This window comes from Corythoichthys intestinalis, chromosome 4, assembly GCF_030265065.1.
Source record: "Corythoichthys intestinalis isolate RoL2023-P3 chromosome 4, ASM3026506v1, whole genome shotgun sequence".
Taxonomy (NCBI): Eukaryota; Metazoa; Chordata; class Actinopteri; order Syngnathiformes; family Syngnathidae; genus Corythoichthys; species Corythoichthys intestinalis.
The window spans coordinates 58,207,693-58,223,932 of NC_080398.1; the positions used below are offsets into that span (position 1 = coordinate 58,207,693).

General features: G+C 39.8%; 1 protein-coding gene across 1 annotated transcript in view; it reads left to right on the forward strand.

Annotated features, from left to right (window-relative positions):
* LOC130915403 (IgGFc-binding protein-like) overlaps nt 1–16,240 on the forward strand; it is an 83,752-nt gene continuing 67,512 nt past the window's right edge. The window contains exons 1-6 of the mRNA XM_057835392.1: nt 1–16; nt 10,835–10,885; nt 10,964–11,118; nt 13,122–13,780; nt 14,877–15,310; nt 15,460–15,623. Of these exons, the coding sequence (XP_057691375.1) occupies nt 10,837–10,885; nt 10,964–11,118; nt 13,122–13,780; nt 14,877–15,310; nt 15,460–15,623 (1,461 nt within the window). The 5' untranslated portion in view covers nt 1–16; nt 10,835–10,836. The remainder of the gene's footprint in view (nt 17–10,834; nt 10,886–10,963; nt 11,119–13,121; nt 13,781–14,876; nt 15,311–15,459; nt 15,624–16,240) is intronic.

Below are 16,240 nucleotides of genomic sequence, written 5' to 3' on the forward strand. Positions count from 1 at the left end.
ACATGGCCACTTTCAGGTAGAGTAATTTTGCATCTTTTCCTAATTACGGTGATATTTATCTTAAGATTTCAATTTCTGAACATACCATAGTATTCCTATTATTCTCTATTCAAACATATTGTAGAAGAGGTGTTTTTCCAAAACTGAATGTTTAACATTTGAAGATCGCTCTTACCATGTCAGATCATAGTGTCAGACAGCTTATTGTTTGGTTGAGCCAGTTCAAACGGAGCCAGTCAGTTGTCTAAACTGGATTATTGCATTTAAAAAAAGAAACATGTATAATTGATTTCTATCCTAATGTCATTAAGTGCAATAGTGTTTTATTTTTTCTCATAGAAAATAGAGTAGAACTATGTGCTAGATTGCTTGTTTCCAAATTATCAACAAATGTTCGATGCATTTTTTTTTTTTAGTAAATGCTGGTGGGAAATGTAAAATCATTTATTTTATAAATAATTTTACATTTGTTTTATAAAAACACACTTTTTTTAACAACAAATTATGGCTCATTTGATGCAATGATGCATTTTCTACGCACTGAAAAAGCTTAGCTTACCTGTACACACTTGTACCAAGTACCTATGGTATTAGCACACAAATGACTTATTTACGGTTATTATTTTGTTGTTGTAGTGGTTGTTACTGTCATTATATGAAGTTATACCTAAAAAAACAGTATTATTTTGTGTGTTATTTAATAATTATGGTCCCTGCAGATATATTCCAATATGAAATATATGGGTACATTAGGAAGCATCCTATGAAAATACTATTAGCAAGGGCGTAGGTTTGGTCTCAACATTGGTAGGGACACTATACCAGCATAACCTGCATGTACACTTTTTTGCTGGGGACCAATCAGATTAGGTGAACGGGGGTCAACGCTATATTTCTCACGAATATGCTGATGTGTTTCCTATGTAAAAATGGAAAAAAGTTTTTATTTTCATGGGAGGAAGTTATTTTTCTTCCCCCTTGCTTCATACAAAGGAAATTTTCTCTGGTTGTTTTTTGTGTGTATTTTTACATGTTATAATAATAATAATAATAATTTTATTTTTATCGCACTTTACATTTGAAAAACAAATATCAAAGTGCACGTTACCATGAAAAAAATAATACTAAAAAGATTAAAAACAAACAGAAACACAGATAAAATCAGATACAAATCAGATAAAAATAAGATAGTTTAAAAAAATTAGCTAGAGTAAGCTTTTTGAAAAAGGTAAGTTTTTAGTCCTTTTTTAAATGCATCCACTCTCTGCGGGGCTCTCAGGTGGTCTAGGAGGGCATGTTAGCCTACATTGTCGTGCACCACAAGAGAAAGACATTGCTTTAATTGGTTGTCTCTTTCATCTTTTTCTACCTTATTTTCATCTCTTAAGTCAGATGGGGGGGGGGGGGGACCTAAAAAGGGATTAATTAAAATTTTGGCCTCGATTATGATTAATCTAAAAAAATGCATAGGCTACAAATAAAAATATTTTTAAATAAAATGTAGAAAATAAATGACTACATCTTAATTAATGAATAAATGCACTAATAGGTATTTGGTTTCAAAAAGGTAAAGCCACAATATGCATAGCCTTCTTTGCTTCTAAACCAGGTCGTTTACAACAGTGTTTTTCAACCTTTTCTGACTCACGGCACGTTTTTACATAAAAAAAAAAATCTCGCGGCATTCCACGAGCCAAAAATTTCGAAAATTACTGTCTGTACAGTATATTTAATTATAAAATAATTTCTCAGTATTTATACTTACTCAGTGTGAAACTTAAGTCTGTTTAGATTAATACAAAGCCGATATCCTGGCAGGAATCTTCTTCAACAGCTCTCAGTCTCTGTTTTTTATAGCAGTTAGGCTTGACAAGCTCAGAATTATCAGACAGGAGGACTTTAGCAATGTCATCAACCACATCAGGGCCGAGCATCTCGCTGGCAATGACTTTGCAGACAGGTAGGATTAATGTCCCTGCCACAGTGTGGGACCTATTGGATTTAGCAACAAGTTCAGCAACAAGCTAACTGGTTTTGAAGGCTTTCTCATTTACCTCTGTAGTTCTTCTAAAAAAAAGTTGCCTGTTTCTCTCAAAGGCGAACAAAATAGTCCATAGTTTGAAGCTTTTGTTTCTTTTGGAGATGATGGTTAAGCTTGCTTTGCACCATGGAGCTGTCTGCTCGTGTTGTGTTCAAAAACTGCTCAGATTTCAATCAATCAATCAAATGTATTTATATAGCCCTTTAAAAAACCCGAACGGCCCTCAAAGTGCTTTACAACAAAAACATGGCTCAAGATAAATAATAAGCAGGAAAGTAATATACAATGACATGCTAGCCATCAGCCACCTTGCTGTCCTTGACAATGTGTTGGAATAAAACACAGGGGGAGGATTGACGGTCGTCACATATGGAGAAATTAGAAAGGACACTTTTGTGTATATCGACACTTGACAAGTCTAATCAAATGATGCACCGTATTTTTCGGACTATAAGTCGCAGTTTTTTTCATAGCTTGGCAGAGTGTGCGTTTTATACCCTGGAGCGACTTATGTGTGATTATTTACGGTCGGGTCGGGCCGACTTCTCTCTTGCTAACTTTTTTTTTTTTGATAAATATATATTCATATATTTATACTAAAACCATGTATGGATGTTAAATAAAATAAATAATTTGGATAAAACTGAGAAGGCGCTGTGCAGGCTGGATTTCTTAGGCCCGATCTTCTTCTAGCGTCACTTCTAGCGTCATGTAATGTTAGCATACCGCTCACCTATTCAGCCTGTTGTTCTCTATTGTATTTTAAGTTGCCTTTCAAGATGACATGTCTGTTCTTGGTGCTGCATTCTATCAAATAAATTTCCCCCCAAAAAATGCGACTTATCCTCCGGTGTGACTTATATATGTTTTTTTCCTTTTCATTGCGCATTTTTTGGCTGGTGCGACGTATAGTCCGAAAAATACTGTACAGTAGACGTGCTGGGTTCCACTTTGTCGCGGACAGCAAGGTGGCTGACGACTAGAAATCTGAGCAGTTTTTTAACGCAACACGAGCGATACCTCGGTCATCTGCACACGACAGAGAACCTTCTACCTACTCCTTCCTTCCTACTGCAACTCCGCCCAACGATGTAAAAAAAAAAAAAAAAATGCGATACTGGGTCATTTCTGTGCCTCGGCACACCGGTTGAAAAACACTGGTTTACAAGAAAAAAAAGGAGCAGCATGTGTTTTTTTTAGACTGTGAACACTTTCCTGTAAACCACAGACTGGGACTTTTCTCTCTAGACAGCTTCTTCCTCATGTTTTTCTGGTTCCATAGTAGAGCCGGGCGGTATATCGAAAATTTACCGTTATCAAAATTCTTCGTGATGACCGACACAATTTTGACCATGTCAGTAAATTTGGTAATTTAATAAAACAAGAAAATATACTCTCTTCTCCCCACTTTGACCATGTGTGTTGTTAGGCTAAAGCTCCTCCCCTTTAAGGAGCTCCAGCCACTGTGCTCATGTGTGAATTAACCTAATGTGGCTATCAGAAACTACAAACAGAAGCACGTTGCCATCCAGAATGCTAACACTACCTCAAATGTGATGGAGGCCCAGAAAAGTAAAACGGCTACCAGTAGCCAAGCCACAATATAGCATTTCTCAACGCGTGGGTGCAAAAAAAAAAAAAAAATACCAACGTCAGTTGTATGGAGGTATTGTGGATACCAGAAGGACAACATGGATCAAAAGCACACGCAGTGCAAACTGTGCCGGAAAACACTTCGAACCTGTTCCACCACCTAGAGCACAACCACAATACGGAGTTCGAAGCAGTTAAACTGGCGAAGAATCAGGGCGACAATGTGAGAAACGTTATTGCCCGTGCCACTTCCAAACAGCTGCAGCCCAGCATAGTACTACTAAAAGGTGGTTAGAAATAACCTATGCCATAGCGTACCACATTGCCAGAGACATGGCACCGATAGCAACAGTGGAACAACTGGGGTTCAAACGCTTGATGCACGTAGCAGACAACATCCCATCTAGAAAGTACTTTTCCAAAACCGTCATCTCGAAGATGTAGAATACGGAGAGGGAGAAAGTTTTGGCTGAACACCGATATGTTAAATTCTTCGCTGCTACGTCGGACCAGTGGTCCACTTGATCGACAGAGCCCTACATCAGTTTGCCCCGGGTGCTGGAAATGGCCTATTTGCCCAACGACCACACGGGTGAAATGATAGCTTAGGCCCTCAAACTAAGACTCTCTGCTTGGGACCTGAAGAAGGAGAATTTGGTCACCATCACCACTGACAGCGGCTCTAACATTGTCAAAGCAGCTGAACTAAATGAGTGGATGCATGAGCAGTGCTTTGGGCACAGACTGCACCTGGCAATTGTTAAAGTGCATGTGACACGAAAAAGCATGTTTATTTCATAATACACGCGGTATTTTATGCTACTGAATGATATGGACCGCTTGGATGTGTGTGGAAGCGATCGCTATATTTATTTAGTTTTTTTAATCCCGCGCCATGAAAATGAGTGACTTCCGGCTTCAGTCTTGCATTGAGGAGGAGGGCGCTGTGACGTGTACGGGAGAAGGACTCCTCTTCACTATACAGCCTACTGTTGTGTATGAGGACTAAGGATTCAGCTGATTTTTCGGATTAATATGTTTATTTTTCGCATCACGCCAGTCAAACGGCTGCAGAAAAATCTTGCTGTATGAGGGAGAGGCGTGTGCGCCTTTTTGGAGTTTCAAAAGGTTCCCATTCACCGTGGATATTGGCCAAAACAAGCCCTACTAATGTGGGACCATTGGACTTACGAGGAAGTGAGTAAACATCTTGTTTTGTATTATGTCAAATACGAATACAGCGATTACAAAGTAAACACTACAAACTTTCTTTAAATAAAGGACTACTTACACTACGTTTGATCATTGATAGGCATGTAAAAAGCTCTCCTCATGCACATTAGCTGCACGTTAGCTGCACAACAACTGCAACTGCCCTCCTCCGGGGAACGAGCTGTAGATTGCTCTCCGCCGGGCGGTTTGCCGATCCGCGTAGACAATCGACAACCCAATTGTCATGTCAAATAATCCGGGCAAGTTATGTGTGATTTTCCGCTTCGAAGATTTGAAACATCACTCGGTTCGGGTTAGCATGTCGGCTAGCTGTCACGCCTCTTGGTTTGTTTACATTCTCCGAAGCCGGGGAAGGGAAATGACATATGCCCGATTTTGGTGTCATAAAATATTGTTCAGGAAGTGCGACAGTAAAGGTAAAGTCGACAGTTTTGACCATTATGGAGTAATTTTGCCATGTCGTCCTGAATAAGTGCATTTTTATAATTTCATATTCCATGTAGCACAAGACTTATTTGTCATGACCATGCCATTTATTTAGCAATTGGGGAAAATACTTGGATAAAAAGAATATCCTGTAAAAATATTGAAGTAAAGAGACAGAAACAATGACATTTTGTGGATCACTTCGTCGCGTTTTCCTCGTTGTGAATAGTTCCCCCTCGACGGGCTAACTGGTCCTTCTCAAGCCATTTATATAGCTATTTGGGAAAAATACTTGGATAAAAAGAATATCCTGTAAAAATATTGGAGTAGAGAGACTGAAACAATGACATTTTGCGGCTCTCTTCGTTGCGTTTTCCTCGTTCTGAATAATTCCCCCTCAATGGGCTGTATAGTAAAACCGATAAGCCCAGTCTCCCGCTGACGTCATCCACCTGTTGGGGACGCTTGAGCCCTATAATGGTAAGCGTGGCTAACCGGCAGATTAAAAAACGAATTTCTCGTCATCTGCGCTTTGCTAAATTGTTGTATATAGTCAAATCGTCTCAAAATATGATTCTAATTCACATAATAAAGCTATTTAAGACTTTTTTTCTCCTGTCGTATGCTGTTCAAGTCACCCTATTTTATATCTGTGTGTGTCTCTCTGACTTCCCTGATGGCTTCTCCAACCCCTAGCAAAAAGTATGGAATCACCAGTCTAGGACGAGCACTCACTCAGACATTAAGCTATCTAAAATTTCAATGTAAACGTGTGCATTTATTGAAGATTTAACCACAGCCATCTCCCATTTGCCTTTGCCTGACATGCAGCCCCACATCATCAAGGACTGAGGAAATTTTGATGTCTTCTTCAGGCAGTCATCTTTGTAAATCTCACTCTTGTCAAGAGTCTCTTTTCAAAAATCTGCATTGGACAAGGTGATGATGCTGGAACTTTTGTTTGGTGCTGTTCCAGTGAGACACCTTTCTTATCCCTTCAACTGAAAATATGTTTGTCATTTTCCAAGATGACAATGCATCATGCCACAGTACTAAAACTGTTAACCCTTTAAGGTCTGGGCCTATTTTGTCTGATTTTGCATGCCTTTGAAGTTGCCTTTATATTTCAAAGAAAGAATTGTTTACGATGGCCTGGTTTGGTCCCTTTTTTTGTGACACCTTGAACTTCATGTCCAAATTGTTGTTTCCTTCACTGATCAATTATAAATCATCATTTTGGGCCCAAAAAGACCAAAAATTCCAAAATCGTTTTGTCAAAATTTTTAATATTGATGTCCAATTGACAACCAAACATGCGTAACGAACCGTTTTGAAACTTTGTAATATTTATTCAACATGTTAGGATGAACATTCAACCAAAAAAATTTAGAATAAATAGTCTTATATTTGACAATTCAACATAAACAACAGGTATAGCCATAGGCGTTTTTTGCCTTTATACATGCTCCAGTCAAAACAGGTTATATACAGCAGACCTAACAGTGAAGAACAGTGAAAAAATATATACCATCTAACACAAAAAGTGTTTAGAGGCCATCTCTTTATGAGTTTAGGTATTGCGGCCAATCACCTGATGAAAACTATGTACACACAATCAAGCTTCTTGAACACACATTTATATACACAAATTGAGAAGATTGATGTGGAAAAAATATATATATATAACATTGGGGGGAAAAAAGCATTTTCAAAAATATTTACAATAAACAAGTTAAATTTTTTTCAGTCATGCCACTCCGAAAAGCAGTTTCGTCCTGGAATTAGACACGGCTACATCACACAGCTCACACTTCCATGGGGTGTCGGTCCTCTTTCCACCCTTCCATTTTCATTTCACTTTGCTTTCATTGTCACTATAAATGTACATGAAAATAAGTCAGTATTTATGAAAATAATAAAGTATAAAATAAAAATATATACAGCAATAAATAATAATGGAAATCTATATGTATGACAATAGAAAGAATACCATAGCTGAATATGTGCTACATCCCTAATCTTCATATAGAAAGAAGAACACCACAAATTATAAATTCCTGCCTGGGATACCCACAGTGCACGTACGACTTTGATCTGATATGCACATTTTATTATTATATACACAAACACACACTTATATTGCATCAAAATTAACTTTGTCTTGCAATATCAAAAGAAACTTTCAAAAGAAACGTTTTCAGCATGAAAAAAAAGAGTGAGTTGGTTTACCTCTGCTCGTCGATGGCGTCACCCACGTGTTCAAATCCGTCACTATCTTCACTCGAGGACTCTTCCGAAGAAGACGATGATGACGAATTTGGACCATCCTCTTCCTCAAGTTGATCAGAAGCACAATTGCTTGCGCTAAATTTAGTTTTCCGTTCATTGTCAAAGTCACACAAAGTCGCTGCTCGATCCAGCAGTATCCAACTGGCCGTCGCTCGCCACCTCGCTGCTTCAGAACACTCCTCCTCCCTCTCGTTCGGTTGAACCTCGCACCGCAGTTATATTTATAAAAAAAAAAAAAATTTAAAAAAACGCATTTTGTGCTTCCACTGTGACTTCGAAAGGGTTCGTTTGATTTGTGTTTTTTTCATGGAGCTTCCGTTTTGAAAAAGGACTAGAAATGATGGAAATATAGACATAAACAAATGATCCATGCAGCGTTTTAATGTTTTTTTGAGAGGACAATAAAACTATAAAACTTAAATGACAATATCTCACGTTCTAGTTGGTCGATTGACTTCAAATAATAACGAGAGTAAACCGCAACTTCCGCACTTTAAAACGAGACCAACCAACGGCATGTGGGTGACGTAATTAAAACGTGAGGGCGCTTCAAAGACGACGTGCGCTGAGGACGCGCCGGCGCGTCCTTCGACTCTCAAGGGTTAAAGCATTCCTTGGCGAAAGACTCATGCAGTCAATGTCATGGCCTGTGAATAGCCCAGATCTCAACCCTATTGATAACCTGTGGTGGAAATTGGGGAAAAAATGGTCCACAGCAAAGCTCCAACCTGCAAGGATGATCTGGCAACTGCAATCAAAGAGAGTTGGCATCAAATTGATGAAGAATACTCATCAAGTCCATGCCTCAGACATTGCAAGCTGTCATAAAAGCCAGAGGTGGTGCTACTAAATACTAGAGATGTGTTTTGATTGGCATTTCTTCTTGTTATTTCTCATGATTCCATATTTTTTCCCTCATAATGGAATGATTCCATATATATTTCCCTGCACTTGCTCTATAAAAGTAACATTACTGACCACCACAATGTTTTTATTCATTTATTTTGGTGTTTCTGAATGCTAAAGAGTTGCACTTTTGAACTAATTCATTATTTTACAAGCTTTTTATCTGAGTTTGTTCTACATGATAAAATGTCTGAGTGGGCGGTCGTCCGAGACTGGTGATTCCATGCTTTTTGCTTGGGTTTGTATGATAGTAAAATTTACAAATAATCCGTTTAAAATTCAACATACAGTATAATCCAACAGTGTAGTCTGAATTATAATCCAACATGATTGACCGTTTTATGGATACAGCTATTTTTCTGTATGTGCTTACTTTAGTCTGTGTCATTACTGCCGTATTAAAATCTTAAATGTTTCATTGATAGAAGATGAGTTAGAGCAGTATAGCTTAATTGTAACATGCTTCCGATCCTGCCTGAAACCAGAAACGGTTAATATGCTGGTGTTTCTCAGTAAGAACTTGAATTGATGTAACCACTGTATTGAGTAACCTGATACTTGGTCCTCTGTTTGAAGAGCACTATTAGAGCCCCTCTTGCTGTCATTACAATGACACTTTTGCACAATTTTTGGAATATTTACTATGTTTGTAAAATAATTACCAAGCATTTTCTACCTTTCACATGGAAGTGTTGTTGATTGTTGTAAATTGTGTTTGTTTTGTTGTTCTGGCCAGATTATCACTTATTTATTATTAGTTGTTTACAAGTGACATTACCTCGAAAAAGACTAACTGCCATAAGTGCCTTAAAAGGCCTGATAGGCCTTTTCAGTTGGCAACCTTTGCAGTATTTGCACCAAATAAGTTTTTTTCCATCCAGTTTAACTGACATTGTTTAGCCGTTTTAAATCTTTTTGCCTAAATGCTTCTTTGTGTATGTATAATTGTTGAACATGTTAATTTGAAAGTGTATAAATAAATCATTGAGAAAAAGTTAATTTCTGTTTCATGCATTTTATTGGATTTTAAAATGATGTAGTCCGCTTGGGCGAATTTATTGTCATTTATAGTTATCGAGGTAAATCTGCTCAATTTAACACGATAAGTGCTTAGGGCCATATCGCCCAGCCCTATTCTATAGTTTCCAGCAGAGTTCACTACATTTCTCACAGTTTAATTAACGTCAACAGTAGAAAACATACGTACAGGAGGACATTTCTCTCTAATTAGCTTCCTACTCGAGTTTTGCAGGCTAGGAAATTCACACAGTTTAATGTTATGCTGACTCTGATGCAGGTCACACTTTTAGTAGCAAAATTAGTGGTGTGTTCCCCACCTGCACAACATTGATGTCTTTTTACATTATTTACAGTGGCTGTTGCTGCAGCTGCTGGCCGAAAAAAAAAAAAAAAAAAAAAACTTGTAATACCCCTCCTCTTCAAATGGGGCATAGGAGGCGTCATGTTGACATGTATTTCTGTCGGGGTTGTGTGATTGTGCGTGTGTGGAGGCGGACTGGGGGGATCTAGTCATCAGCCAATTGAATGTGCATTTGAGGGGGGGAAATGAACCAGCACATTCAGCAAGTGAAAAAGTATAAATGTAAGTCTGAACATAATGAAAATAAAACACTTAATAATGGTAGGGTCAATATATGGGCAGACTATCTGAATTACCTATAGAATTGAAGTCATTATATAATGCAAATAAGCTTAAAAGTTGGTGAGGACAATTCTAGCATACTGAAAAGTTGCCCTCGAGTATTAATGATAAACACGATGCCAACCTGTACAGCACTTTCATCATTCAACAGCAGCTAGTTGGCGGTAAGCGATATATCAGCATTCCTAAAGATAAGTTGTTTTATTTTTTAAAAGCTTTATTATATTTACTTCAGTTACTCACCAGTCGGACTACTGTATGAAAAACTGCATCACGATCAGCAAGCAATTACCGGTATTATCCAGGATATTAGAATTAATAGACCCCTATTAAGTAAATTATTGACATTTTACACAAGCATTCAGGGCTCTACTTGCATGCAAGGCATCATTGTGCTCAAGCGTCATAATGTGTGCAACCTTTATAACGCACCTGTTCGTGAATTTGAAGAGGGCCACATGAGCGATTGAGGTTGGGATTGGGTCTGTGATTATTCCCAGGTTATTTAATATTTCAAATGTCATATGTCCCCCAATTAATAGACATTATTCATTGCCTTAGCTTAACAACATTCTAAAAGATAGGCCTATTTACATTTTTTTTTAGCAAAATATGTTACTTATATGTATTAAAAGTCGTTCTTGTTGTTTACATGTTGACAATTTCCGTTTTTCATTTCTCAGCCATGGAAATGAATTTTCTCTTTTGTTTGGCTGTGGCTACACTGATGTCAGGTATTAATAAGGGGCCGCAAGTAAAATCAATGGTTGTCATAAAAACCCAATTATAATAATGCTCATGTGCCTTTCCAGTATGTCACGGTTGTTCGACAGGAAAGGAGTTCATCACGACATTTCTTCCTAACTACAAGAACGGTGGCTTCTGGCAGAGACTCTTCTCTGGAAATGATCATAACCTTCAACTGGTTCTCACAGCTATGGGCTCTTCCGCCAATGTTCATATTCAGGTAAGAAACACCTCGCAATCGTGCTTGTTGATATATCTTATAGCTTGATTCAGTCAGTGTTTTGTTAAAGCTGTATGTGAATAAAGTATTATTGGATGCGGACAAGTAAGCAACCAATCGTATTCAATTCACTCAGTTTTGACCCCAAAAGTCTAAGTGAGAAGGTGTTATTCATTTGTGATATTTAGAATAATTGAATTAACAGTCTTGTTTATAATGTAGAGCACTTTAGTCTGGTTCAGGTTTATACATTTCTTAACTTTAAATTAGGGCTGTCAAAATTATAGCGTTACCGGGCGTTAATTAATTTTTTAAAAATTAATCACGTTAAAATATTTGACGCAATTAACGCATACACTGAATGACCCGCTCGCATATTGCCTCAAACAGATTACAATGAGGCCATTTATGGACATTAAGAGTGAAGAGAATGCCACCGGCCGCTTGGGGGCAGCGCCGTTCCATACTCATGTTATTTCTTCTAAACGTGGGAGAATTAGTAGTTGTGAGACGTTTATGCTGTATTCACAATGTAATGCAAATTGCTATTTGTGCTCCACACATATTTCGGTAAGTTTTCTTTCTTTTAGTGGCAATTATGTGTCTCTTGTTGTATTTTGGGTAAGAAAAGTACAGATATATGTTATACAGTAAAGGCGAATGGACACAGGCGTTCTTTGGACCGTGCCGTTTATTGGCATAAGCTTCAGCAACTCCTTCACAACAAACATAAGTATCGTTTCGTGAAAGCACAACAAAAATAATATTCCTATCTCTTCCCAAAAAAAAATAATGTTTACAAAAAGAAAAGCACATCAGTCTACAGATGCCCAAGCCAATTCAGCTGGCTTCTCTCAATGTGGAGGAGTAGCGGCTCGACCCTGAGTCCCTCCCGGATGACCGAGCTTCTCACCCTATATCTAAGGGACAGCCCGGACAGCCTGCAGAGGAAACTCATTTTGGCCGCGTGTATCAGAGATCTTGTTTTTTCGGTCACGACCCACAGCTCGTGACCATAGGTGTGGGTAGGAACGTAGATCTACTGGCAGACTGAGAGCTTAGCCTTTTGGCTCAGCTCCTTCTTCATCACAACGGACCGGTACAGAGTCCTCAGCACTGCAGATGCTGCACCAATCCGCCTGTCGTTCTCCAGCTCCCTCTCACCCGCACTCTTTAACAAGACCCCAAGATACTGTACTTGAACTCCTCCACTTGGGGCAGAATCTCATCCTTGACCTGAAGAGGCCACACCACCCTTTTCAGACTGAGGACCATAGTCTTGGATTTGGAGGTGCTAATCTTCATCCCAATTGCTTCACACTCGCTTGTGAACCGCTCCAGTGAGAGTTGGAGATCACGACTTGATGAAGCCAACAGCACCACATCATCTGCAAAAAGCAGAGATGCAATGCTGAGGCCACCACACCGGACCCACTCAACGTTTCGGCTGCCCTAAGAAATTCTGTCCATAAAAGTTATGAACGGAATCGGTGACAAAGGGCAACCCTCCAACCCTCACTATAAACGAATCCGACTTACTGCCGGCAATGTGAACCAAACTCTGCCAAAGGCTGTACAGAGACCGAACAGCCCTTACCAGAGGGCTCGGTACCCCGTACTCCCAAAGCACCCTCCACACGAGGGGACACAGTCGAACGCCTTCTCCAAAACACATGTTGAGCGGTTGGCCGAGCTCCCATGCATCGTCAAGGACCCTGCTGACGGTGTAGAGATGGTCCACTGTTCCGAAGCCAGGTCGAAAACCACACTGCTCCTCCTGAATCTGAGATTCGACTTCCTGAAGGACGCTCCTCTCAAGCGCCCCTGAATAGACTTTACCAGGGAGGCTGTGTGATCCTGTGTGTATGTGTGACATTTTAAATGTCTGTTGACCAACATGATAGTTTTGCTCTTTGGTTTAAATAAGTAGGTATAATTTGACAGTCACTTAAGCCTTAAGCCTCCATCTTTCGCAAAGTTTAACAATGTATGTTAACTTTCAGGTGGCTTCTGTGGACTTCTCCATGAAGCTGACCCTCTCTGCTGGTGAAAGCCGCTGGGTTAGTCTGCCTGTCGGAGCAGAATTGCAGAAGCACTTTATTACTGAAAAGTCAGCAGTTCGTATTTCATCGAGTGCAGAAATCTCAGTGGTTTCTTTCAACCGACGCCAAAGGACAGGAGACGGAACCGTGGTGCCTCCAATAGCAGCACTCGGTACAGAATATGTAGTGTTCACACCACAGGGAGGTGCAAGTTGTATGGACAAGCTCGTGGCTATTGTTAATGGCAACAGCTTGAATCACATCACCATTTTACCTAGTAGTAAAGTGTTGCTACGAGGTCAGGGAAGTTGGGAAAGTGGGAAGCCAGTGACCTTTACCCTTGCACCTTATGCATCCTATCTCGTGCGTAGTCGCAAGTCTTGGACGGGCCTCATTCAATCCAAATTGCCTGTGGCTGTTCTAGCGGGTCACCAGTGTCTAGCCATGGGTTCGGGATGTGAACATATCTATGAACAGCTTCCTCCTGTGACCAATCTGGGTAAGAGCTACATGGTGCCCAGGACGGGAAGCTCCAGGGCCACAAACTGGGCCGTGATTGTAGCGGCTGAAGACAACACTGAGTTGACACTGCACAAGGGTCATCGTTCACCAAACAAACAGTTGAGTTACATTTTGCCATTTTTTTTAATGTCATTTAGATTATGCTATGTATACCAAAGCAGCCAAAAATACATTTTTATCAGACAAACCCTGCTTTTTCTACCAAAAGAACCCTTCTTCCGTCATTTACATCAGAGTTTACAGAAGGAGATGGCTATGAAAGCCGGCAAATTTCAAACTGTTAGACCAGTGGTTCCTAACCAACGGGTTTCATATGTGCAATCACCAAACCCTTCAGAATTAGATAATAAAGGAATTTTTTTTTAATTCAAAACTGATATAGCTAAGCTAACAAGCTTTTTAAAGTGTCATTTCATAAGCCACTCAAAATTTGTGCGCAAATAACCCAGTTTTACATTGATTTTTTCATATCGGCCAGTCGAATTTAAAAAGAAGGCCGATCCTGATATACGTCAAATTCCCAAATATTGATAATCAGCCCGGCCGATAATCGGTCTATCTCTAGCAATACGGTTCGCCATGAGGTATGATGCTCTCAGTGCATTTGCTTTTGTTGCCTCGCTTGCTAGTTTTTAGCCACATATTATGCAGAATGGACTTGGTTCAAGGCTCCTCTTCTGGCTTAGGAGGTGGCCTTTTCTCCGTAAAAAAGCCACCTGCAGCACACAGTCAACAGCAGCTAACGTTACTGTTTACATTGACTGACGCTGGGCTGCTACAGGTGTTCAAACACCCCAGTAATGGTGGCCAACCACTAGAGAGGGACGTACACAAATCTGTACTCGGATTAGTCAACAGGCACAGGCCAGATTGTGGTCGTTAACAAATTATTTATTATTTCTCTGCGGCCCGGAAGCAAATGCGCCACGGACCGGTACCAGACCCGGTGGTTGGGGATCACTGATATAAGGGGGCAGGATGAATTTGGCAGAAGTTCATATATAGCCAGAGGGCTGCTAGTTGTTTGTCGCAATTGAAGACTTAGGAATTGCAACAACAGTTTTGAAAAAGACATACTTCAAATCCAATTTATTTACAGTGGATTGGCAACAAACAGATGAATTTTGTGTATGTTCTTTTCTTACTGTGAAAATACCTCTTCATTTTAAAAGTGTGTGTCTTGTACACCAACAGGATACTGAAGACAGCTGGATTTGTCATCCGCCAGAAACTAATCAACAAACATCCTCTGGTTGTCAAAAGCAACAAGAAAGTTATGGTGCTCCTCCTTAGCAACAATAAACCACATGACCCATTTTTGATGACAGTGACCCCCACCTGCAAGCTATCCACTGATTGGGCTGTTGAGACAGTGGATGGGCTCGCCAGCACTGTGGCCATTTTGTCAGAGAAGGAGGGCTCGTCCAGTGTCAAAGTGTGTCTGAAAGGACGGTGCTTGTCCCCTCATTGGAATAGCTTTAATTCAGATAAACAGTGGGTGTGGTCTAATGTTGCGGTGGGCACAAAGCAGAGTCATGTGACAGTGGAAGGTGACGCACGTATGGCTGTCTACGTCTATGGAGGCCAAAATCGGCATGGTTATGGAACTGCTGGCATTTGCTCTGCAGGTAGACAGGCAAATTGATTCACGTTTCCCAATCACAAACAAAAACAGATTCATGCAAAGGCAAACCCAAAATATATAAAATCCCAATATATCCAGTGGTTTTGTATAGGCTTTTTATGTGCTGTAGCTTAAGCTTTGTCTATCTTTCAGGGACCTCTTACCCTCCACCACCGAAAGATCCCTGTGATGATGTCAAATGCCGAGAAAAGGAACACTGTGTGGCCGGAAGATGTGTGCACACGTCCACTGCAACGTGTCATGCTCTCGGTGACCCCCACTACTTGACATTTGATGGGCGACGTTATGATTTCCAGGTAAACTTACATCAGCAGTTGACTGCTAGAATATACGACATCTAGCAAAAAGTATGGAATCACCAGTCTCGGAGGAGCACTCACTCAGACATTTTATTATGTAGAACAAACTCGGATAAAAAGCTTGAAAAAAATAATGAATTAGTTCAAAAGTGTACCTCTTTAGCATTCAGAAACACTAAAAGAAATGAATACATTGTGGTTGTCAGTAAATGTTACTTTTATTGAGCAAGGGCAGGGAAATAAATATAGAATCACTCCATTCTGAGGAAAAATATATGGAATGACGAGAAACAAAGAAAGAAATAACAAAACACATCTTTAGTATTTAGTTGCACTACCTCTGGCTTTTATGACAGCTTGCAGTCTCTCAGGCATGGACTTGATGAGTGACAAACAGTATTCTTCATCAATTTGGTGCGAACTCTCTTTGATTGCAGTTGCCAGATCATCCTTGCAGGTCGGAGCCTTGCTGTGGACCTTTTTTTTTTTTTCAATTTCCACCACAGGTTTTCAATAGGGTTGAGATCTGGGCTATTTGCAGGCCATGACATTGGCTGGATAAGTCTTTCTCCAATGAATTCTTTGACAGTTTTAGCTCTGTGGCATGATGCACT